At 32.8% G+C, this 18,956-nt stretch overlaps 1 protein-coding gene and 1 long non-coding RNA gene across 6 annotated transcripts in view; one reads left to right on the top strand and one right to left on the bottom strand.

Moving 5' to 3' along the window:
- The first annotated feature begins 1,545 nt into the window (after window positions 1–1,545).
- The window catches only part of Hr3 (nuclear hormone receptor 3 ROR-beta), a 129,418-nt gene continuing 112,007 nt past the window's right edge, over window positions 1,546–18,956 (top strand). For 4 of the 5 annotated variants that reach the window (XR_016178603.1, XR_016178602.1, XM_089178550.1 and 1 more), the window contains exon 1: window positions 1,546–4,864. Coding sequence is in view for 3 of the 5 variants with exons in the window: in XM_089178550.1 (XP_089034676.1) it covers window positions 4,705–4,864 (160 nt within the window). In the remaining 2 variants the exon portion in view is untranslated. The remainder of the gene's footprint in view (window positions 4,865–18,956) is intronic. The other variant, XM_089178554.1, reaches the window with a different exon arrangement.
- Window positions 8,708–11,307, bottom strand: LOC149030590 (uncharacterized). The gene is made up of 2 exons (XR_016178604.1): window positions 9,164–11,307; window positions 8,708–9,077 (listed from the first exon to the last, which is right to left on the bottom strand). It is a non-coding gene; the product is annotated as an uncharacterized LOC149030590 (long non-coding RNA).

Here is an 18,956-nt window from a genome sequence, read left to right as displayed (position 1 = left end):
AGCTCGGTAAAATCGACTTTAATTCTCACAAACCGATTACAGATCGTTTCATAATTGGATACTATTTTCTACAAGGTTACAAAACTCTTTAAAAAAGTATCATAGGGTCTTTAAAGTTATCCTACCTTGATTTTAATAACTAAATATGAATAATAGGATATTTATATATTTTTAACACGTTCAATGTGTGTCAAGCCTTTTTTTACTTGACTTGTCATTCAAACCATTTGATTTTTACTACATTACGTGGCCTTGAAGATCAAATTTAAAAATGTATCATCAATGGTATTATGTACCAAGGTATAATGGTGTTATATACAACACTTAATCTTCAATAAATTTTAATTAAAAGATAAAATTTGTTAAGAATATATGAACCGGTTTTATTTGTTTTTATTTTTGAATAGAAACAAAAAATGATGATGCAAGCAAGGTGCAATATTACAATGGATAATCGAAGCAATAAAAATGGACAGGTGTGCTTTAGAAATCGTAAGAGAGACCGGCAAGTGCGAATGCGTTTGGGTTTCTTTCGTTCGTTTGGGGTCGAACAAGTGCGCGTTCCTAACATGCCACGGATCGAAGGTATGAGAAAGAGAGAGGGATGGTATAAAAGAGAAGGGTAGGATAGAAAAGGGAGTCCTTTGTGCGCTTGCGCTTTTCTACGATTCATCACCCCAACCAAACCCAAACCCAAACCCAAATCCAAACCAACCCACTCAGCCAACTCTAACGCTGACTCGAGTTACCTTCTGACTCTCGACAAATTCGATATTTCGAAGGAAATTTATGTTCCGTTAGTTGATGGTAACTGTCCGAAATGCGGTTAAAAAGATTTACTAGAAAGGAAACGAGCCGCACCTTTGAAAACTTTCCGTTAATATGAGAGATATGGAATGGCAATCGATAAAACACGTTTGTAAAGGTTTTTGTTTTTTATTTTTAACATTTTTTTTTTTTTCAATGAATTTATTTCTAAGCACGAAATACGAAAGCCAAAAAATATAGTTCACGTGTTATCAATTATTAAATTTGTTTAGAATTTTGTTTACGAAACCAAATACTTACGTTGTTGCATTTTGTACTTTGTTTTGATATAAAAACAAAAATAAATCAATGATACTACAAACGAGTATAAATAATTTTAAAATTGCCGGGTAAAAGTAACCACCCCCGTAAATGAAGAAAATTAAGTAGAAAAGCTAAAAGAATGAATAAAAGTAGTAAAGGAAAGGTTATAGACTGGCAAGTAAGCAGATAAGTAGGTTAGGCAGGCAGACAGAAAGTCAGACATACAAGGAAGCAGGTATAGGCAGACTGACGGAATAGAAAGTAAAAAAAAAAGCAGCAGATATAAAAGGTGTGCGTTAGAAGGGTGCGTGAACAATTTAGAAGAGGGTTGAAGATAACAGCGCCAATGAAGAAAAAAGCGGTCAAACGTGGAATTAAATAATATCGATCGATGCACCATCTGGTGTTAGTTTGTACAAGCTCGAGCCACTTGGTTCTCCCTGAGTGTAGATAGAGGAGTGAGAACACAGCGCACACATAAAATAGCGCCCCCGAAATTAAAGCGCAACCGTTCGGGCGCCCAAAAAACGACGGTGTGTGTTTCTCCCTCATCGTCGAGGGGGTTGTTTTATTTAATCAAAATCGCGCGTTTCAAGTTCGTGCGTCACGTAATTGAAGAGAACAAAACCCGGGGGTTGGGTTTGGGGGAAAAGAGGGTTGTGGAAAAAGAAAAGGTTAACACACAATCGAAAAAACGGTGGTGGGTGGTAGGGAAATAGTTTGGAGTAAGACGAAAGACTAAAAAAAAAAAAGAAAAAGAAAAAAGGGAAGGAGCTCGAAGCTGGAGCGGTGGTGCGTCGCGACGACGTTGACGGTGGTAACGAAGAGAAAGAGGAGGAGGGTAAGGAGGAGAAGAAGAAGGAGGAGGAACAACGACGACAAAGATCCGTCACACGGTAACGTTCAGGCAGGGTATGGTGCTAGTGGTGGTGGTGGAGGAGGTGGTAGTGGTGCTGCTGCGTCGTCGACCATGACGAGGATGACGTCAACTTTCACGAGGTGATTGGTGCGAAGAAAAAAAGGAAAAACAATAAAACATGGAAAAACAATAAAAGGAAAAAAAGAGAATACCAACGGACCCCGGCTACCACTAGCGTGTGTGAAACGAGGGTGTGTTTCTCTTTGAGCGAGAAATAAGGGTGGGAGGGAAAGGGAAAAGAAAGAGAGAGAGAGAGAAAGAAAGAAAGAGAGATAAGAAGGAATATTGTCAAGAAGAAGAAGAAGAAGAAAAAGGAGGAGCGAATAGGAGGAGGAAGAGGGTGGAAGTGTGTTCGCGTCCGCGCGCGAGAAATGATCAAGGACGAGAAGGATAGGAAGAGGAGGAAGAAGAGTTCGCTCGAAAAGGGTGCTGCTCCCTTCTTCGGGCTGCCGAAGGAGGTGGTGGTGGTGGTGGGCAATCGTGGGAAGGTTTCTTCGCGAGGACGTCTCCTGGCCGTCTCGGAGACGTGCCGCCTTTTGCTATTCGCGAGTTTACAACTATAGCTTGTCACATTGGTTATAAAAATAATAATAATATACATATATATATTTGGGGTGTCTTGGTGATAATAATAGTAAGGATGATGATGACGATGATGATGATGATAATGTAGTGAATGGGGAAAAGGATCGGTGGTGGTGATCGATCTTATACAGATCGTGTTGGTGCGGAATCATTTTCGCGAGGAAGAATCGTAGGGAGTGGGAGAGAGAGGGAGAGAGAGAGAGAGACAAAGCTAGTCGACGGTTTGAACGAGACCCACTGACCTATCGACCCGCGTACGCGATTCTACCGTGGCGTCCCTCGTACCTTCCTTACTTTTTTCGTTCGATCGAATAATCGTAGGATTACAAACTTCATCATATTTCTCTTTCTATCGCACGCATTATTCTAAGGAAAAACAATCCGGTTCGTTTTGTTGTTGCCCGTACACATTGACGACAACAACACGACGAAGAAAACGAAGAAAACGAAAACGACGAAAATTAAGAAGACGACGACGAAGAAAACGACGAAGACGATTACGCGTTGCTATTGGTGGGTGAATCAACGTGTCGTTCTTTGAACGAGACCCACTGACCGACCTATCATCGACTCTTTCATCTACTAACCGAGCACCCGTATTTTTCTTCTCGTCTCTCTTTTTTCTCCCCTCTTCGAAAACAACCCTCCACGTCATCAACGTCGTCATCAGCCCGTACGTCGTGTTGGTTTATCGTCCTCGACTCCAGGACATTATCCTTCCTTCCTTCCTTCCTTCCTTCCTCCCTATTCCCTTCCTTTCCCTTCCTACTCCTTGTACCTTCAGTCACCCTACACCTCTCTATCTCTCTCTCTCTCTCTCTCTCTCTCTCTCTCTCTCTTTTCTGTCATCTACCACACTGCTGGGGTATTCTTTTTGATATCGGGTGCATCGAACCTTTCAAAGGATCTCCCTTGACCACCAGTTCAACAACAACAAGAACAGAAAAAGGAATAAAAGCTGCCTAGGAATAATAATAATACAAACACAACAGAGTAAACTTGGGAATTGTACACTCTGTTAGCTAACGTAATCGATGTCGTCACGTTATTCGAGATCTTTAGATCATCGTGTTCATTGTAACAACTCCATGCCTTCTTCTGATAACTGTAACTCATTGAGATCTTGTTGTTGTCATAGTTACGAGTATCGGGAACCGCGTGAAATCAGTTGTCGCGGTAAATCGAATATAATAAGGAATAATGTGATAATAAAAAAGAAAGAAGAAGAAGATTTTAGCATCGTAGGAAGAAATTTAAGGACAACAACAACAACAACAAGAATAAGTTTGCTATTCGCAAGAACGGTGTTGGCATGGCGCCGAGAATTAGCAACGAGAATGATCTCGTTTATTTCATTGAACAACTGACGTTGTTGTCATCGTCATCATCATCGTCATCGTCATCATCATCGTCGTCGTTGTTGTTATTATCCTTCGCGAGATCGACGACTCCTCCTTATCGTCGTTGCGTTCAACGATAGGTCGGTCGAGCATGTCGAGTTACCATCGTGTGCTGCCTCCTTTCTATCGATCGTTTGTTCGTTAAATTATTAAACAACACGCATGCACACACACATATACACATACATATATTACATACTTATATACATGTCGTCGTCGTTTACGAAGAAACATATGAGAAAAAGTCTGATTTCGCAACAACAACAACAACAACAACAACATAAATAACAGCAGCAACAACAACATCAAGAAGAAGAAGAAGAAAAAGAAGAAGAGCAATAGACACGACTTTAAATACCTAACCCCAAGTGATAGAAAATCCAAGAGCCAAAAGGGTTACGGAACGTGTCAGACTGACATCGAGACATTAAGGGGAAACTGTCGTCGCGAAAAACTTTAAGTATTCACGGACTAGAGCGCTAGGTCGACCGTGAAAACCATCGTGCCGCTTTAAAATCGTCGTAGTCAAGACCGATCGGAGTGTTTGTTTGTTTTTTGTTTTTGATATCACGACAAGTAACGATAAAATTTTCACAGAAACAACAATTAAAAGTATTCAGAAATATTTCATTTCTATTAAACTGAGAAACAGAAGAAGAAACAAACAAGTCAAAGCAAAACAAGTAGACAAAAATTATAAATAAAAGAAGAAACAAATAAATAAGAAACATGGCAGAGAGTGCGGCTAGTCCAGGTAGTGTGCAGGTAGCTGCCAATAGTCCGCAGCAACAGCAGCAACAACAACAACAACAACAGCAAACCCAGCAAACCCAGCAACCACCGGATATAAGCAGTTCGCAGTTAGCCTCACCACCGATCACGGGAACAGGTACAGGATATAACCGTGTTGTTTTTTTTCCTTTATAGTTTTTTAACGTGCACGATATTTTATTACATTTACAAATGATCTCACACACGTTATACAAACTTAGTTCATTATTTTTGTATCTCCCAGTTAAATTTCTTGAGTGGGGATTCTCCCCCCACCTGTATATTCATTTCCATAAACCTACGTCCTAAATTATTGGGTACCCTCAAGAATTCTATACTCATACATGAATACATTCCTAGTATATTCATCATGCTAGTGTACAGGATAATAGTCTCTGAGTAAAACGGTGGAACTGGCAAAGGCCTTTCATACAAACACATATATAAAAATTTCCAATAAACAGAAGCCCTCTTGTTGAATATACATTTTGTATTGTTGCATCAAAGTTAGCAAACTAACCAAACAAACAAACGACAAATAGAAAAGATACATTAACTACTTCTTTTTTTGTCTTATCCTTAACGTATAGAAGAATCTAGGAAAAGAGTAGTTTCATAGTAAAACGTGTATTAGAAAGAAAATAAGGACAAAGTTGTAGTGAGAAAAGATGGAGGAGAAAGAAAAAGGAGAGATAGGTTCGAGTAGTCGTAAATTTCGCACCGTAGACGAAGCGGATCCAGCAATCCATCCATCCCCATAGAATAAAACCGAGAGAAAGAGAGAGAGAGAGAGAGAGAGAGAGAAAGATTGCGTTTACTTGCGTTCGCGCGCACGCCTACGAAAGAGAGTGTGTTGTTGAGAGAGAAAAAGAGAAAGAGGGATAGGAGACACGGATGTAGGGAGCCAGGTAGGAGGGTGACGGAGGGGGAGGAGGTAGAAGAAGGGTCGACGTATATATATATACCTACCTACGTAGGAAAGAGAGAAAGAGAAAGAGAGATAGATAGAGAAGTTGGTTGAGTCGCGTTAGCGGATCTGTCGGTCGAGTAACGGAACGACCGCGAGTACCGCTAGCACCGGCTCTGACGTGGTTACCGGACAACCGTTAGGCTCGACGATCCGCGAGGAGTATTCCACTACTACTACCACGTGCTGTCTCTTTCACACCGTGTATTTTCCTCGAACGCAAACAACCAATCGAGAGAAACATTCTTATGTTAAACGTAAAATCTTAGTATCTTCATATTCTTTTTGGAATATAATCTTTTTTCCAATTTGATTATTATTTTGTTTGTTTGTTAACTCTACTTTTTATAATTATTATTATTATTAGGATTTCGTCCAGTTATTTCTAACCTTTGCAGCCTAAAAGGTTTTTTTTTTGTTAGTTCTGGTAGGGATTACTTTTTTTTAAGGAGGTTGCTAGATTCGCTCTCGAACCCTTTTTCTATAATTTGGGCTTGGGACTAGTTAGGTTATTATCTAAGTATCTAAATATTAAGTAGGCAGAGTTTTGTTAACCTCTTAGGCACTGCTGAATATTGCACAGAGCTGTTTCTTTAAATTAAATTATAATTTTTCATTAAAATATATTGCACTTACTTTAATTTGAACAATTAACTTTAATAATTAATAATAAAACTAAGTATAACATATATTTTAAAAGATATTATCCGTGAAAGCCACTATGGTGGCGCGTCGTACTGGAAGATGGCGCGAAAAACACTATAGTAACGCGTTTTACTGCTAGATGGCATCCGCGAAAGCCAATATAATGGCGCATAGTGCCTAAGAGGTTAACTCCTATCATTAATATACACTAATTTATAATAATTTAACTTTGATTTACACTTTGGATTGTTTTCTGATCATATATCGTTGAAATTATTTTAGGTTAATTTTGTTAATTGATCAAATCTCAAAAATACTTCAAGTTATTCGTGAGTTTATCTATTTTTAGGTAATTCATTAGAAATAGGAAATTACATTTAAGATTATAATGTGCTCAACACAGTTGTTTTTTTTGAGACGAGTTGTATTTTTTTTTTGGATTGACCAATGATTTATTTATTTGTGTCTTTTTTTGAAACAAAAAATATGAAAATAATGTATAATAAGTACAGTGTTTTGTTACTGCATCCGTTCTGTTATTTTTCTCGGCAAGTTCATACATTATTATATCTTTAGTTTTAATAAGATACAATAGGCATCATCGTTCATAAATTAAACATCAAGTCAGCAAGCAAGCAAGCAAGCAAGCAATAAAAAGAACGAGAGTAAAGAATGAGGAATCACGTTACGTTGAGAAGAACCGTGAGTTGGATCAAGATGAACTTGAACTTTGAACTTGAACTCTCTCTCTCTCTCTCTTTCTCTCTCTCCTGGTAAAACCTTCGAACCCAGTCGGGGTTTACTACATCCGGTTACGATTCAAATTCTCACGATTCAGAATCTCAAAGTAACAGAACAAGTATTGCGTTAGTTACGTTTATTTTGAAAAGAAAAATCATAGGGGATAGGAAAAAGAAATACATCAAGTTAGTTGTGTTTTAATCATTCGTAGAATAGACGAAGAAAATGAACTCTAGACGAAAGTTACGGTTAACTTAGACGTAAGCGTTACGTTGTATCTAACGGGTTACAAAATGAAGACAAAAAAACAACTGAAGAAGAAAAAAGACATATTAGAGTTGCAAGGAGGAATCCGTAATGAGCGGCGAATGTTTTACTCGCGTGACCGAGAAGATGGTGCTGTCTGTATTCTTAGTTCGCACCCTAACTAACATACTCTAGGGTCTAGAGGTTAGCCGGTCAACTACTATACAACAACTACTTTGTCTCATTTTCTTCCCAACATTCCCACTATTCACAACAACTCAAACATTCAATTGAAAACTCATGAATCTTTGATAATTGACGATAATCAACTAATATAACTCAATCTTGTTTGGTGCTAATGGAATTTCTAGAAAGGTAATGACTCGTCAAATGGACTGATGTGGTGTCAATTACGGGACTAGTAGTAGGTAACTCTGGAAAGTACCATTATCGATTATTCCTTTTTCCAATAGGTTATGGGAACTGAGGAATAAAAAGTATTTGAATAATTTCTCAAGTTTTATCAAGGATATTTTCATCGTAATTGTTTCTTTTTTTTGTTAATCAATTTTTTACCGTTGTTCATTTTCAGTTATAATAATTTTCCGGTTGTAACTGAATTAACAGTTTAAGTATTTACGTTACTGTGTTAGGTACCTTTGTTTGTTGTTATTGTTTTTAATCGTTAGCATTTAATAATTATTAATTGTAATCAAGATTATTAATCGATGATAATAGTTTGTAATTTATAGCAATATAGAAGAGTTAAAGAGTACTATTACGATAGAATACGATAATTGTACTTGCATAATCAACGCTCATTACGGATATTTCTGTTTAGTTACTGGCAAGTTACTAACCGATAGTTCACTCGTTAACTTCGTTACTAATTATTTGCGATTATCCGTTACATATATACATCTATATTTATATATACATCTATATTTATATATATATATATATATATATATATATATATATATATATATATATATATATATATATATATATATATAATATAATAGAGTTGTATCCTGCTTATTAGCAATTAGATCGTCAATTAACTGGCCGTTATTAACAAAATCCGTAATTATGCATCCGGTTGGCAACATAATTAATTACCGTTACAGTTTTCCTAGCTTGGGCTTTATAACAGTAGGTGGAGGATACGCTAGTGAAGTTTTTTACAATATTCAACTATTTTGTAAAGAATAATTATCACGAATACAGAAACAAATCAAAGAACTACCACCACCAACGTTATCAATAATTTTTGATAACGATGTTTAAACTAGTCACAAAGAACATTAATAAATACATTAGGGGACATGATGAGAGATTAAATAGGACACACATTTGAAATTACACAAAATAACATGACATTTATTATCAGCTTATTTGATTTATACATGAACATGACACTGATGTTATGGTTGAAAGGGGAAACATTTGAATTACGAAATTACTGCATTACTGAGCTTTTTCTTTTTGTTTTCTATTACCAGTTATATTACGATTCGTTTCGCTAACGAGATTAACAAACGTTATAAGGGAGGGTTAAAAATGCGTCCAACGATGAAGCCCCTGTTTCGATGGATTGTGCGCACGACCGTGGCACAGTTTGGCCTCTTTTACAAACCAGAACCAATAACACAATGGTTGTTTTCATTATCCATTAAATTCCAAGTTGTATCATTGACACCCAAATTACCACAGGGCATAACACGTTGAGCTAGGCCCAATTAAATAAATCCACTAATTAATATCAATCAGTGAGTTGTTTGTTAAACGTAGACAATTTTTCAAAAATATGTTCACCTTTTGTCCCAAGCTAACCTAACAAACTAAACTTAATCTAACCTCTCTCTCTCTCTCTCTTTTTCTTTTTCTCTTTCTTTCATCCCTTTTCAACCTTTTCGTTTTCTCGTTTCTTCTTCATTCTTTCGTTTAGAGTGATGAGGAATTTAATAACGGCACGGACGTCAGAACCAAAATCAATAAATGAATTGCGTTCGGAGGTATAAAGAATGAGGATGATGATTTTTCAATATGTTGTGCAAAGCTTCTTATTTATTTTTAAGCAAACCCAACCCTTCATAAATATATATATATACATATACATACACATTTTCCATCATTTTTCCTTTTGATCGTTTTGCAAAAGTTCGCATGACCGTACGTATTTTTTTAAATATTATTTTCTCTCGTGAATATCGAATCTGATGCAAATTTGATAATAACCAAAATAAATCTAGTGAGATTTATTTTTTTCTTTTTTTTTTTTAATATTCTCATATGTATTCTAGTTTTATTTAGAAATCCCTATTTGCATGTAACAATCGAATTATATATATATGGACCGTATATTTTTAAAGTGGTGTTAGTCCACTTTCTTTTGTTTCGAGAAAATTGAAGATTTTCATATGAATTTTCATTCAATTTCTTTTACCGACTAATTTTTAATTGTACAAAACATGGCCACTTTTTAAGAAATTAAATATTAACTAGTTATCCACACGCATAAAAAGTTTACATTAAATTAAGCATAAATTACGTGATATCTCTTTTTTGTTTCTAAACTGGATTTACATCACTTTAAAAATAGACGGTCCATATATCTTTCATTTTTATTTATTTATATATTCAATTTGCTTAATAATAAAATTACGTATAATATATATTTAAAAAGATATCCGCGAAAGCCACTATAGTGGCGCGTCATACTGAAAGATGGCTTCCTATTGACGCATCGTACTGCTAGATGTCGTCCACGATTGTCAATATAGTGGTGCGTCGTACTGGAAGATGGCACCCGCGAAAGCCACTATAATGGTGCGCGTAGTGTCTAAAAGGTTAATAGCCCAAGGTTTAAAATAAAACGTAGACGGCCCTGTATTCGTAGTTTGAGCTCCTCCCTAGTTCTTTTCGTACGAACGAACGAACGAACGAACGAACCCAACAACAAACCAGCGAACCAACGAACGAACGAGGAAGGCGCGCGAGTTGTGTCGGTTATCCTCGTTCTTGCGCATCGCGTACGGATGATATTACGTGGCGCGGCAGTAGGGCAAAAGTTCGATGGCCTGCAGCCTTGGCAAGGCCGGCCAACAGCAACAACGACGACAACGACAACGGGCAAGGTACCGAGCGTGCCAAGAAATGTTCTCTGCGTCAGATGCCGTAGTAGTCGGTACTACTACATTATTACTGACTGACACGACGACGCCACTATTATGGTGGCCAATACTGGAGTCTCCAATCAAGAAACCTACTCGTATCGACCGAAAAACATCGATGAAAGTTCAACATACGACGACGAGGACGAGGAACTCGACATTCTCTAAGAGTTATCGTCATGATGCGGCTTTACCGACTGGCGCTAGTGTCGCTACGTCATCATTTCAAAAGGGCCGAAAAGTTCGATAATACATGTATATAGAGTATAACATGTTTCGTCATCGTTATTCGATGAGTGGGGGGTAATCTAACGACTTTTGGCGGGAATTTTTAAATTACTCTTTACGATTTCTTTTTTTTCTTTTAATTATCGTTTAGAGTTTTGCCTCTTTCTTTAGCAATTCTATTGTTTCATATAATTTTAGGTTAATACAACGATTGTTGAATAATTTTATTTGGATTTAGGGGAAAGGGTTTCTTATATTTATGTACTTAGAAGATATTTGGGATTAAATATTAAAGATTCCCGTAGTTTGTGTTGTTATATCGTTCGAGATCGTGAGTTCAGAAAGGGAGATCGTCAGTTCCGGTGAATCGCTCGACTGGGACCCGCTTCTGACGTCTCTTGCGAGACCTGCCGAAGCGAAACGATTTAGTACCGGTTGCAAGAGAAGACTTCCCATTGCGACAACGGCCCATTGCCGACACAACAATCACTCCTTAAGTTCTAAGAACGTATATGTGTGTTTGTATGTGTACGTTCACCTCTCCAGTAGCCGCCAAGATCGAAGGCCTTCTCTTCTTCTGTCAGTTGATACCTCGAGAGTAGATCCTTTTTAAGGATTTTAAATTATTTCTTTTCTCAAAGAAACCAAACATTTTCTTAAATCAAATAACAACCAACATACATTGACAAATTATTATTCTCATACACATATATACTTAACAAAATGTATTACCAATTGATAAGCATAAAATTTTAGGGATAAAGAAAAAGATATAAAGAAAGATAAGAATGAACTTTAATTTATTTGTTTTGTTATTTACAATATATATATATATATAAGATAATACTTAACACTTTAACGACCGCTAGCCTATTAATAGGCTTTGTTTTTTGTTACCGACCCTTACCAAACAAAAATTGATTAATCAGCTTTTAGTTATCGGTTGACATTGCGATAAAGAGTCACTATCATTATATGAACAATAATTTATTATTAGAATCTTATTTAGTATCCTATTAAAATTTATTAGTAGTATCTGCGACTGAACTGTTAATCAGACGTGCATATGCTGTTGAAACTTTAGCGATCGGTAAAAGTGTTAAGAAATAAATATGATGAAAGTTTATTTGAACTAAACAATTAAATCGAATACTCAAACTAACTGTTTTATTATTTAATATTGAATTACGCAATTTGAGATTTCTAAATATCGATCAGAATTTAATATCAATATATCTATTTTGATTCCAGGTAAGCCAATCAGTGTCATCCCACATTACCACGTTAACAATTAACCCGAAAATGGTAGAGAGATAGAAATTCGGTGAGTAATGTCAAATGGAAAATTACGTTAGAAGGATGAAATGTACAGTAAAATGGTGGGAGGGGAGGAGGAGGGGGCAGGGGGCAGGGGGCAGAGGGCAGGGGGAGGAACAGAAGGAGATATATATATATATATATAATACATACATAGATATATGTAAGAAAGGGATTATGTAGTGGTGGTTAAGTAAGACAGAGAGAGAGGAAACGATCTCTCCAACGATCGATCAAGCTGTGTGGCACAAGCTGTTGGTGTTGTCTCTTCTAAGAGGCGTGTATTCATCTCGTCTCATTTCGAAATCACGAGACAAACTCGGCCTGAGCCTGCTGGCCCGAGAGTCCGTAATCCGTTCTACGTAAGGATACGAGAGAAAACGTTCTTGCTTTTATGTATTTCATCGTCATCATCGTGTTTGTTACTCTCTCAACAGTTGTGTCCTCGAGGGACGACAGTAGTGGCGGGTTTGCTTGCTTCGAGGACGGAGGAGTTATAGGTTTTCCTTTTTTTTTCTTTTTTTTTTTTTTTTTTTTTTACTTGCTTCTTAACGCCTGTTCTACTCTGTTCTACTCTGTTCTGTTCTGTTCTGATCTGATCTGAACTATCCATATATAATAATTCTTTTCCCCACTCTAAGATAAAGTCTACTACGTGTGAACTTTTATCCATAGAAAAAGAAAAAGACTTTTATGTATTACTTTAAAAGATATTAAAAAAATGGAATCGTACAGTCCAATAGGGAATTACAATATAGGGTTTTTTTTTGTCTTGAACTCCTTTTTTTTGTTTTCTTTTCTTTTTGTACAAGTAAACTATTCTGTATTACTAAACAACGTAAGAATGTTGGTTCATCGATACAGGCTCTTACAAACTATCAATGTTACATATTTTGAATTTAACAAAAACGTAATTATTTCAATGATAAAAAAAGAAAGAGGTAGTGTTTTATAGAAACCCTTTAGAGAACATCAGATGGTACTGACCCTTTTTGTCGTTGATCCCCTGATGTTGTAACTTACAAAACAAAAAAACATACACCACCATCAGCCTTCGTGAATAAACATGAGATTCCTCCCTTAAGTTTATGGTTGATCGTCCTTTTTTTTTCTAATCACTTTGTTAATCCCGTTAAAACATTCCTGTGTTAAAATAGGACAAGTTTGAAGGTCGAATAAGTTTTAAATATTGTTTAAATTGTTCTTTAAAGAAATTCGTTAAACAAAAGATTGTTTTGCAAGATCCTGTAGATTGTAACAACATAGATTTAACATAAATCCTATATATATGTATATACAGGTATGTAGGTACTTAGTTAGTTACTTTACTTGCTACTTACCTATCTTACCTATCTCTACCTACTACGTGTTACGAAAAGGACTTTGCCGAGGCTGACCAGTAGAGAACGTGTAAACGCGTGGTACGTGTGTGACTATGGATAAGCGGCGTATTTTCAATGAATGTGGTGGCGGTGGCAAACGCAAGTTGGAACGCACGCACCTTGCATAGCCATTACGTTCAACGATGCGATCCTGCGGCAAAGCCTCGGGCTATCAAGGCAGCACTCTAACTCGAGAGTAGGTCGGAGAACGCGAATCTATAATATTCTATGACTATTTTGGATTAATTCAATACACAAGTATTTTTCTTTTACATATATATCTTATGTATATGTACTTAATAATATCATTTAAGTTATTAAATGATTGTATTTTTTAATCATTAACATTATAATTATATCAATTATTTTGTTTGTCAATGATTTTATTGCTTGTTATATAAACTATAATATATGTACAAGTTTAATTAATATTATTATATATAGGCGTATATGTATGCATGGATATATGTATGGTACTATAAATTAGTTAACAGTTATTTACTGATTTTATTTTTAACATAAACATATAATTATATTAATTATTTTGTTGAATTGAGATTTTATTTGTTGTTGTTATATTACTGAAAAAATATTAACAAGTTTAATTAATATTATCATATATAAACATTATGTTGCTTATATATAATTATAATTACTTAAATATTAGTTGAGTACATCAATTAACTATATATCTATTAATTTATACATAATATAATTCAACCAACTATATATATATATATATTAACTAATTTAAATACTTGAAATGAACTAAAAACTAGTTAACAATTACTTACTGATTCTATTTTTAACATAAAGAAAATTTGTTTATATTTTATTACACGAAAAAATATAAAACACAAAGTTAGTAATGTCATACGTAACTCTGAAAAAACGTACAACGTGAATATGGCGAAATAATTGAATTGTAATACAGCACCATCTATTGGAAAGTTAAAGAACCTAGAGACTTAAAAAAGCTCTAAATTAAGATTCAGTAAAAGTTTATTTTATATATTTAAAGATTATTTACAAGTTTAATTAATATTATTATATATAAATATTATGTTGTTTATATATATAATTTAATTGAATCAACTATATATATATTAACTAATTTAAATACTTGAAATGAACTAAAAATTATTTAACAATTACCTACTGATTCTATTTTTAACATAAAGAAAATTTGTTTATATTTTATTACACGAAAAAATATAAAACACAAAGTTAGTAATGTCATACGTAACTCTGAAAAAACGTACAACGTGAATATCGCGAAATAATCGAATTGTAATATAACACCATCTATTGGAAATTTAAAGAACCTAGAGACTTAAAAAAGCTCTAAATTAAGATTCAGTAAAAGTTTATTTTATATATTTAAAAATTATTTACAAGTTTAATTAATATTATTATATATAAATATTATGTTGTTTATATATATAATTTAATTGAATCAACTATATATATATTAACTAATTTAAATACTTGAAATGAACTAAAAATTAGTTAACAATTACTTACTGATTCTATTTTTAACATAAAGAAAATTTGTTAGTACTGTCATACGAACACAAAGTTAGTAATGTCATACGAACTCTGAAAAAACGTACAACGTGAATATGGCGAAATAATTGAATTGTAATACAGCACCATCTATTGGAAATTTAAAGAACCTAGAGACTTAAAAAACCTCTAAATTATGATTGACAATTAGTAAAAGTTCATTTTATATAATTACAAATTGTTACCAAGTTTAATTGATATATTTGAATACATTATCAGAATTTTATTATAGATTTATCACTGTTTTTAATTAATTAATTTATTATATAATATAATTACTTTTTATACATATATTTAAATAGATTTTATTAAAGATACGTAGTAATTGTGTGTGCAGGAAAATAAATATGATTCAGGTACATTTACGTTCATCATTATTTGCAAATAAATAATAATTTTTCCAAGTGTCATATCATGACATGTCATCAATGAATAATTAAAGAATATTGTAAAAAACAAATGATATCAATCATCTCTCAACTCTCAAGTCAGTTGTAAAACTACATAAGATACTAACACACACACACACACACACATATTTAACTTTTAATGGTCATTCAAAAAAATGATCATTCCGCAAATTGAGAACATGGTTAACCATAAAAACATAATTCCTATCTTAAAAACCATAAATTGACAATATACATACATATATATATATATATATATATATATATATATATATATATTTTTTTTTTTTTTTTAAATAAATTTTCCATTTAATATACACGAAGAGATCAAAATGTAAATAAATGTGTGAGCATAAAGAATACATTTTATTCTTTTTTCTTGGTTTTTTTTTCTGTTTTTTTTTTTTTTTTCATTTTACGCAAGAAAAAGTCACGTCGAAAGATCTTCATCGTAGATAATGTAACGTACGATTTCAACTTGAATGAATCCAATGATTACGAGAATGCTTTGACCTATAAATCGAAAAGGGGAAAAAGAAAATAAAAATAAAAAAGAAAAATAAAAAGAAAATAAATAATAAATAATAAAAAAAAAAGAAAAAGAAAAAGAAAAAAAAAGAAACAAGAATAAATAAAAATACAAATAAAGATAAAAAAAAAGATGATGAATATTTTTTCAAGCGAGTTCTCGAAGAGAAAGCGCATTTCCAATGCGTCAGACCGATTATACCAAAACCATGATATGTATATGTACCTTCTATATATATATATATATATATATATATATATATATATATATGGTAAGCTTCTGCACACGGTACCATCATAATCCAGCGTTAAAGTGCTACCAGATTACGGGGTTCAATGGGATAGCATTGTAAACGGATCTCAACAGAATGATATTAGCGCGAATAGCTGGAAAACGGATCCGGAACTGGATCGAAAAAGAACCTTTTAACAAAATTTCCTACATATAATGATATATATATATATATCTACACTAAATCATTTAAATACAAGGTATAAACATCAACATACACAATTATATTAGCAATAAAAAAACATTATCGATTAGTTAAAACAAGGAGTAATCATTAAACCCTTTTAAACGTGTCTGACAATTGCAAATAGTTGTTAAATGAAATGATTTTATTGCTAAGGTGAAAATGATGTTGATTAGAAAAATTAAAAAGAATTTTAAGCCAAGAAGAGGTTAAATAGAAAAACCAAAAAAGAATTGATAAATTGCACATATGAGTCTTACACAGAATTGTTTTTGTTGGACGCTTATATGCGCCCCCTCATAGTATTCACAAAAGGTTTAATGAAGGAAATATTATATATATATACTACTTAGAGTGTACCGGTCACGTGTTGATGTAGCTTTGTTATAAAACATTGATTATAATTGCAATTTTAAACTATTTAATAAATAATAAACAATATACTAAATAATACCACAATTAGAATGGAATACGTAAAATAATAATACCACGAAAGAGTTAGGTTATGTCGTTATGTAAATTGAAATAATTGAACTGAAATACAACACCATCTGTTGAATAATTAAACAACTTAGAGACCTAGATAACTTCTAAAGAGAGAGAGAGAAAAGAATAAATCTTTAAATTTGTTATAAAAATTAAAATATAATTGCGATAAAAATTATCCTATATTTCAAGTTGAAATAAATCACATTAAACATATAAAAAATTTATCAAAATTGGTTAACTAATTTCGGAGTTATTAGTGGACAAACATTGTAATATTGAATTTTTATTTATATATAGTATATTATTTGTATATTAGTACTATATATTATACTATATATTATACTACTAATATATATATATTATCATATTATACTATAGATAATATAATATAATATAATATAATATAATATAATATAATATAATATAATATAATATAATATAATATAATATAATATAATATAATATAATATAATATAATATATAGTACTAATATACTAATATAACCTATATATAATAAAACTAAAAAACCTATAATTATATTATACTATATATATAGTATAATATAGTAATATTATACTATACTATATATATATATATATCAATTGTGATATCTATATATATATAGTAATATTATATATTATATTATAATACATATATTATATGATGTTACTATATGTGTGTGTGTGTTATATGTATTACATATACCCCGGTGTATTCATGCTAGGATAAATACAGTTATAGTATAATACATGTAATATTATAATATTATTTATGTAAACATATTGGAAAATTTCACTTGAATATCAGTATACAATTAATATCGGACGAGTAATTAACTCGAAACAGGAGATTCGACCTAATATCAACCGTTATTATCCGACGAACGTAACATACGAGAAATAGTGTGAGAGTAGAGAGAGAGAGAGAGAGAGAGAGAGAAAGAGAAAGAGAGAGAGTATAGCACGAGTAGTTACATGGTCATCGGCGGCTCGTTTAAATTGGACAACGCGAGTGCGTCGACTGATAAATTAAACCGGCCAACGAGCATCGACTTATTAACGTCCGATCCGTATCGGGACGATGATTAGAATCACGGCTGAGAGAACATTCAGGGATGTATATACACACACACACACACACTACTACATACATACATACATACATACATACATATATATATTTTTTTATATACGCGTAGAGATGTAATGTATAGTACAATATAAAAAAAAATAAATACAGGTCGGAGGGAGAGTAGAAAAAATTAAAACAAAAAAAAGAAAAATAATAAAAAAATATAACAAAACGTAGAGTAGTCGTGAAGAGTAGATATAAAAAAGGGGGGTGAGTATGAAGAGGGGAGGTTATGATAAATCTGCAAAGAGAAAGCGAAATACTATCGATTTTATCTGCTAAAGTCATATATATATATGGACTGTATATATTTTTAAAGTGGTGTAAGTCCACTTTCTTTTGTTTCGAGAAAATTAAAGGTTTTCATATCAATCATTACTCAATTTCTTTTACCGACTAATTTTAAATTGTACAAAACGTGGCCACTTTTTAGCACATTAAATATTAACTAGTTATCCACACACATAAAAAGTTTACATTAAATTAAGCACAAATTACGTGATATCTCTCTTTTTTTTTTTTTTTTTTTTTTTTTTAACCGGACTTACACCACTTTCCAAATATACGGTCCATATAATTAAATAATAAACAATAAAATATTAAAATATATATAATTAATATTATATATAATAATATTAATATATATACATTATTATTATATATATATATATATATATATATATAGTAAGTGTAAGTGTGTAATAAAATATTATGTACATTACAGTGTGTTGCACATGGTCTGAAAAGATCAAACACTGAAATATAAAAAAAAGGTATGTGTGTGTGTGTGATTTCCTTAGGCGTAGCTTTTAGCTATGAAATCAATCGTGTTATATAGTAGTTGCTAATGATTTTTTGAATTTAATAATAAAGTAATATGAAAGGGAATACATATATACATATGTATA

The sequence above is a fragment of the Polistes dominula genome, unplaced genomic scaffold, assembly GCF_049000335.1.
Source record: "Polistes dominula isolate Pdom_NZ unplaced genomic scaffold, Pdom_raw_medaka contig_11, whole genome shotgun sequence".
NCBI classification, from domain to species: domain Eukaryota; kingdom Metazoa; phylum Arthropoda; class Insecta; order Hymenoptera; family Vespidae; genus Polistes; species Polistes dominula.
This window is presented reverse-complemented; position numbering and strand designations above follow the sequence as displayed.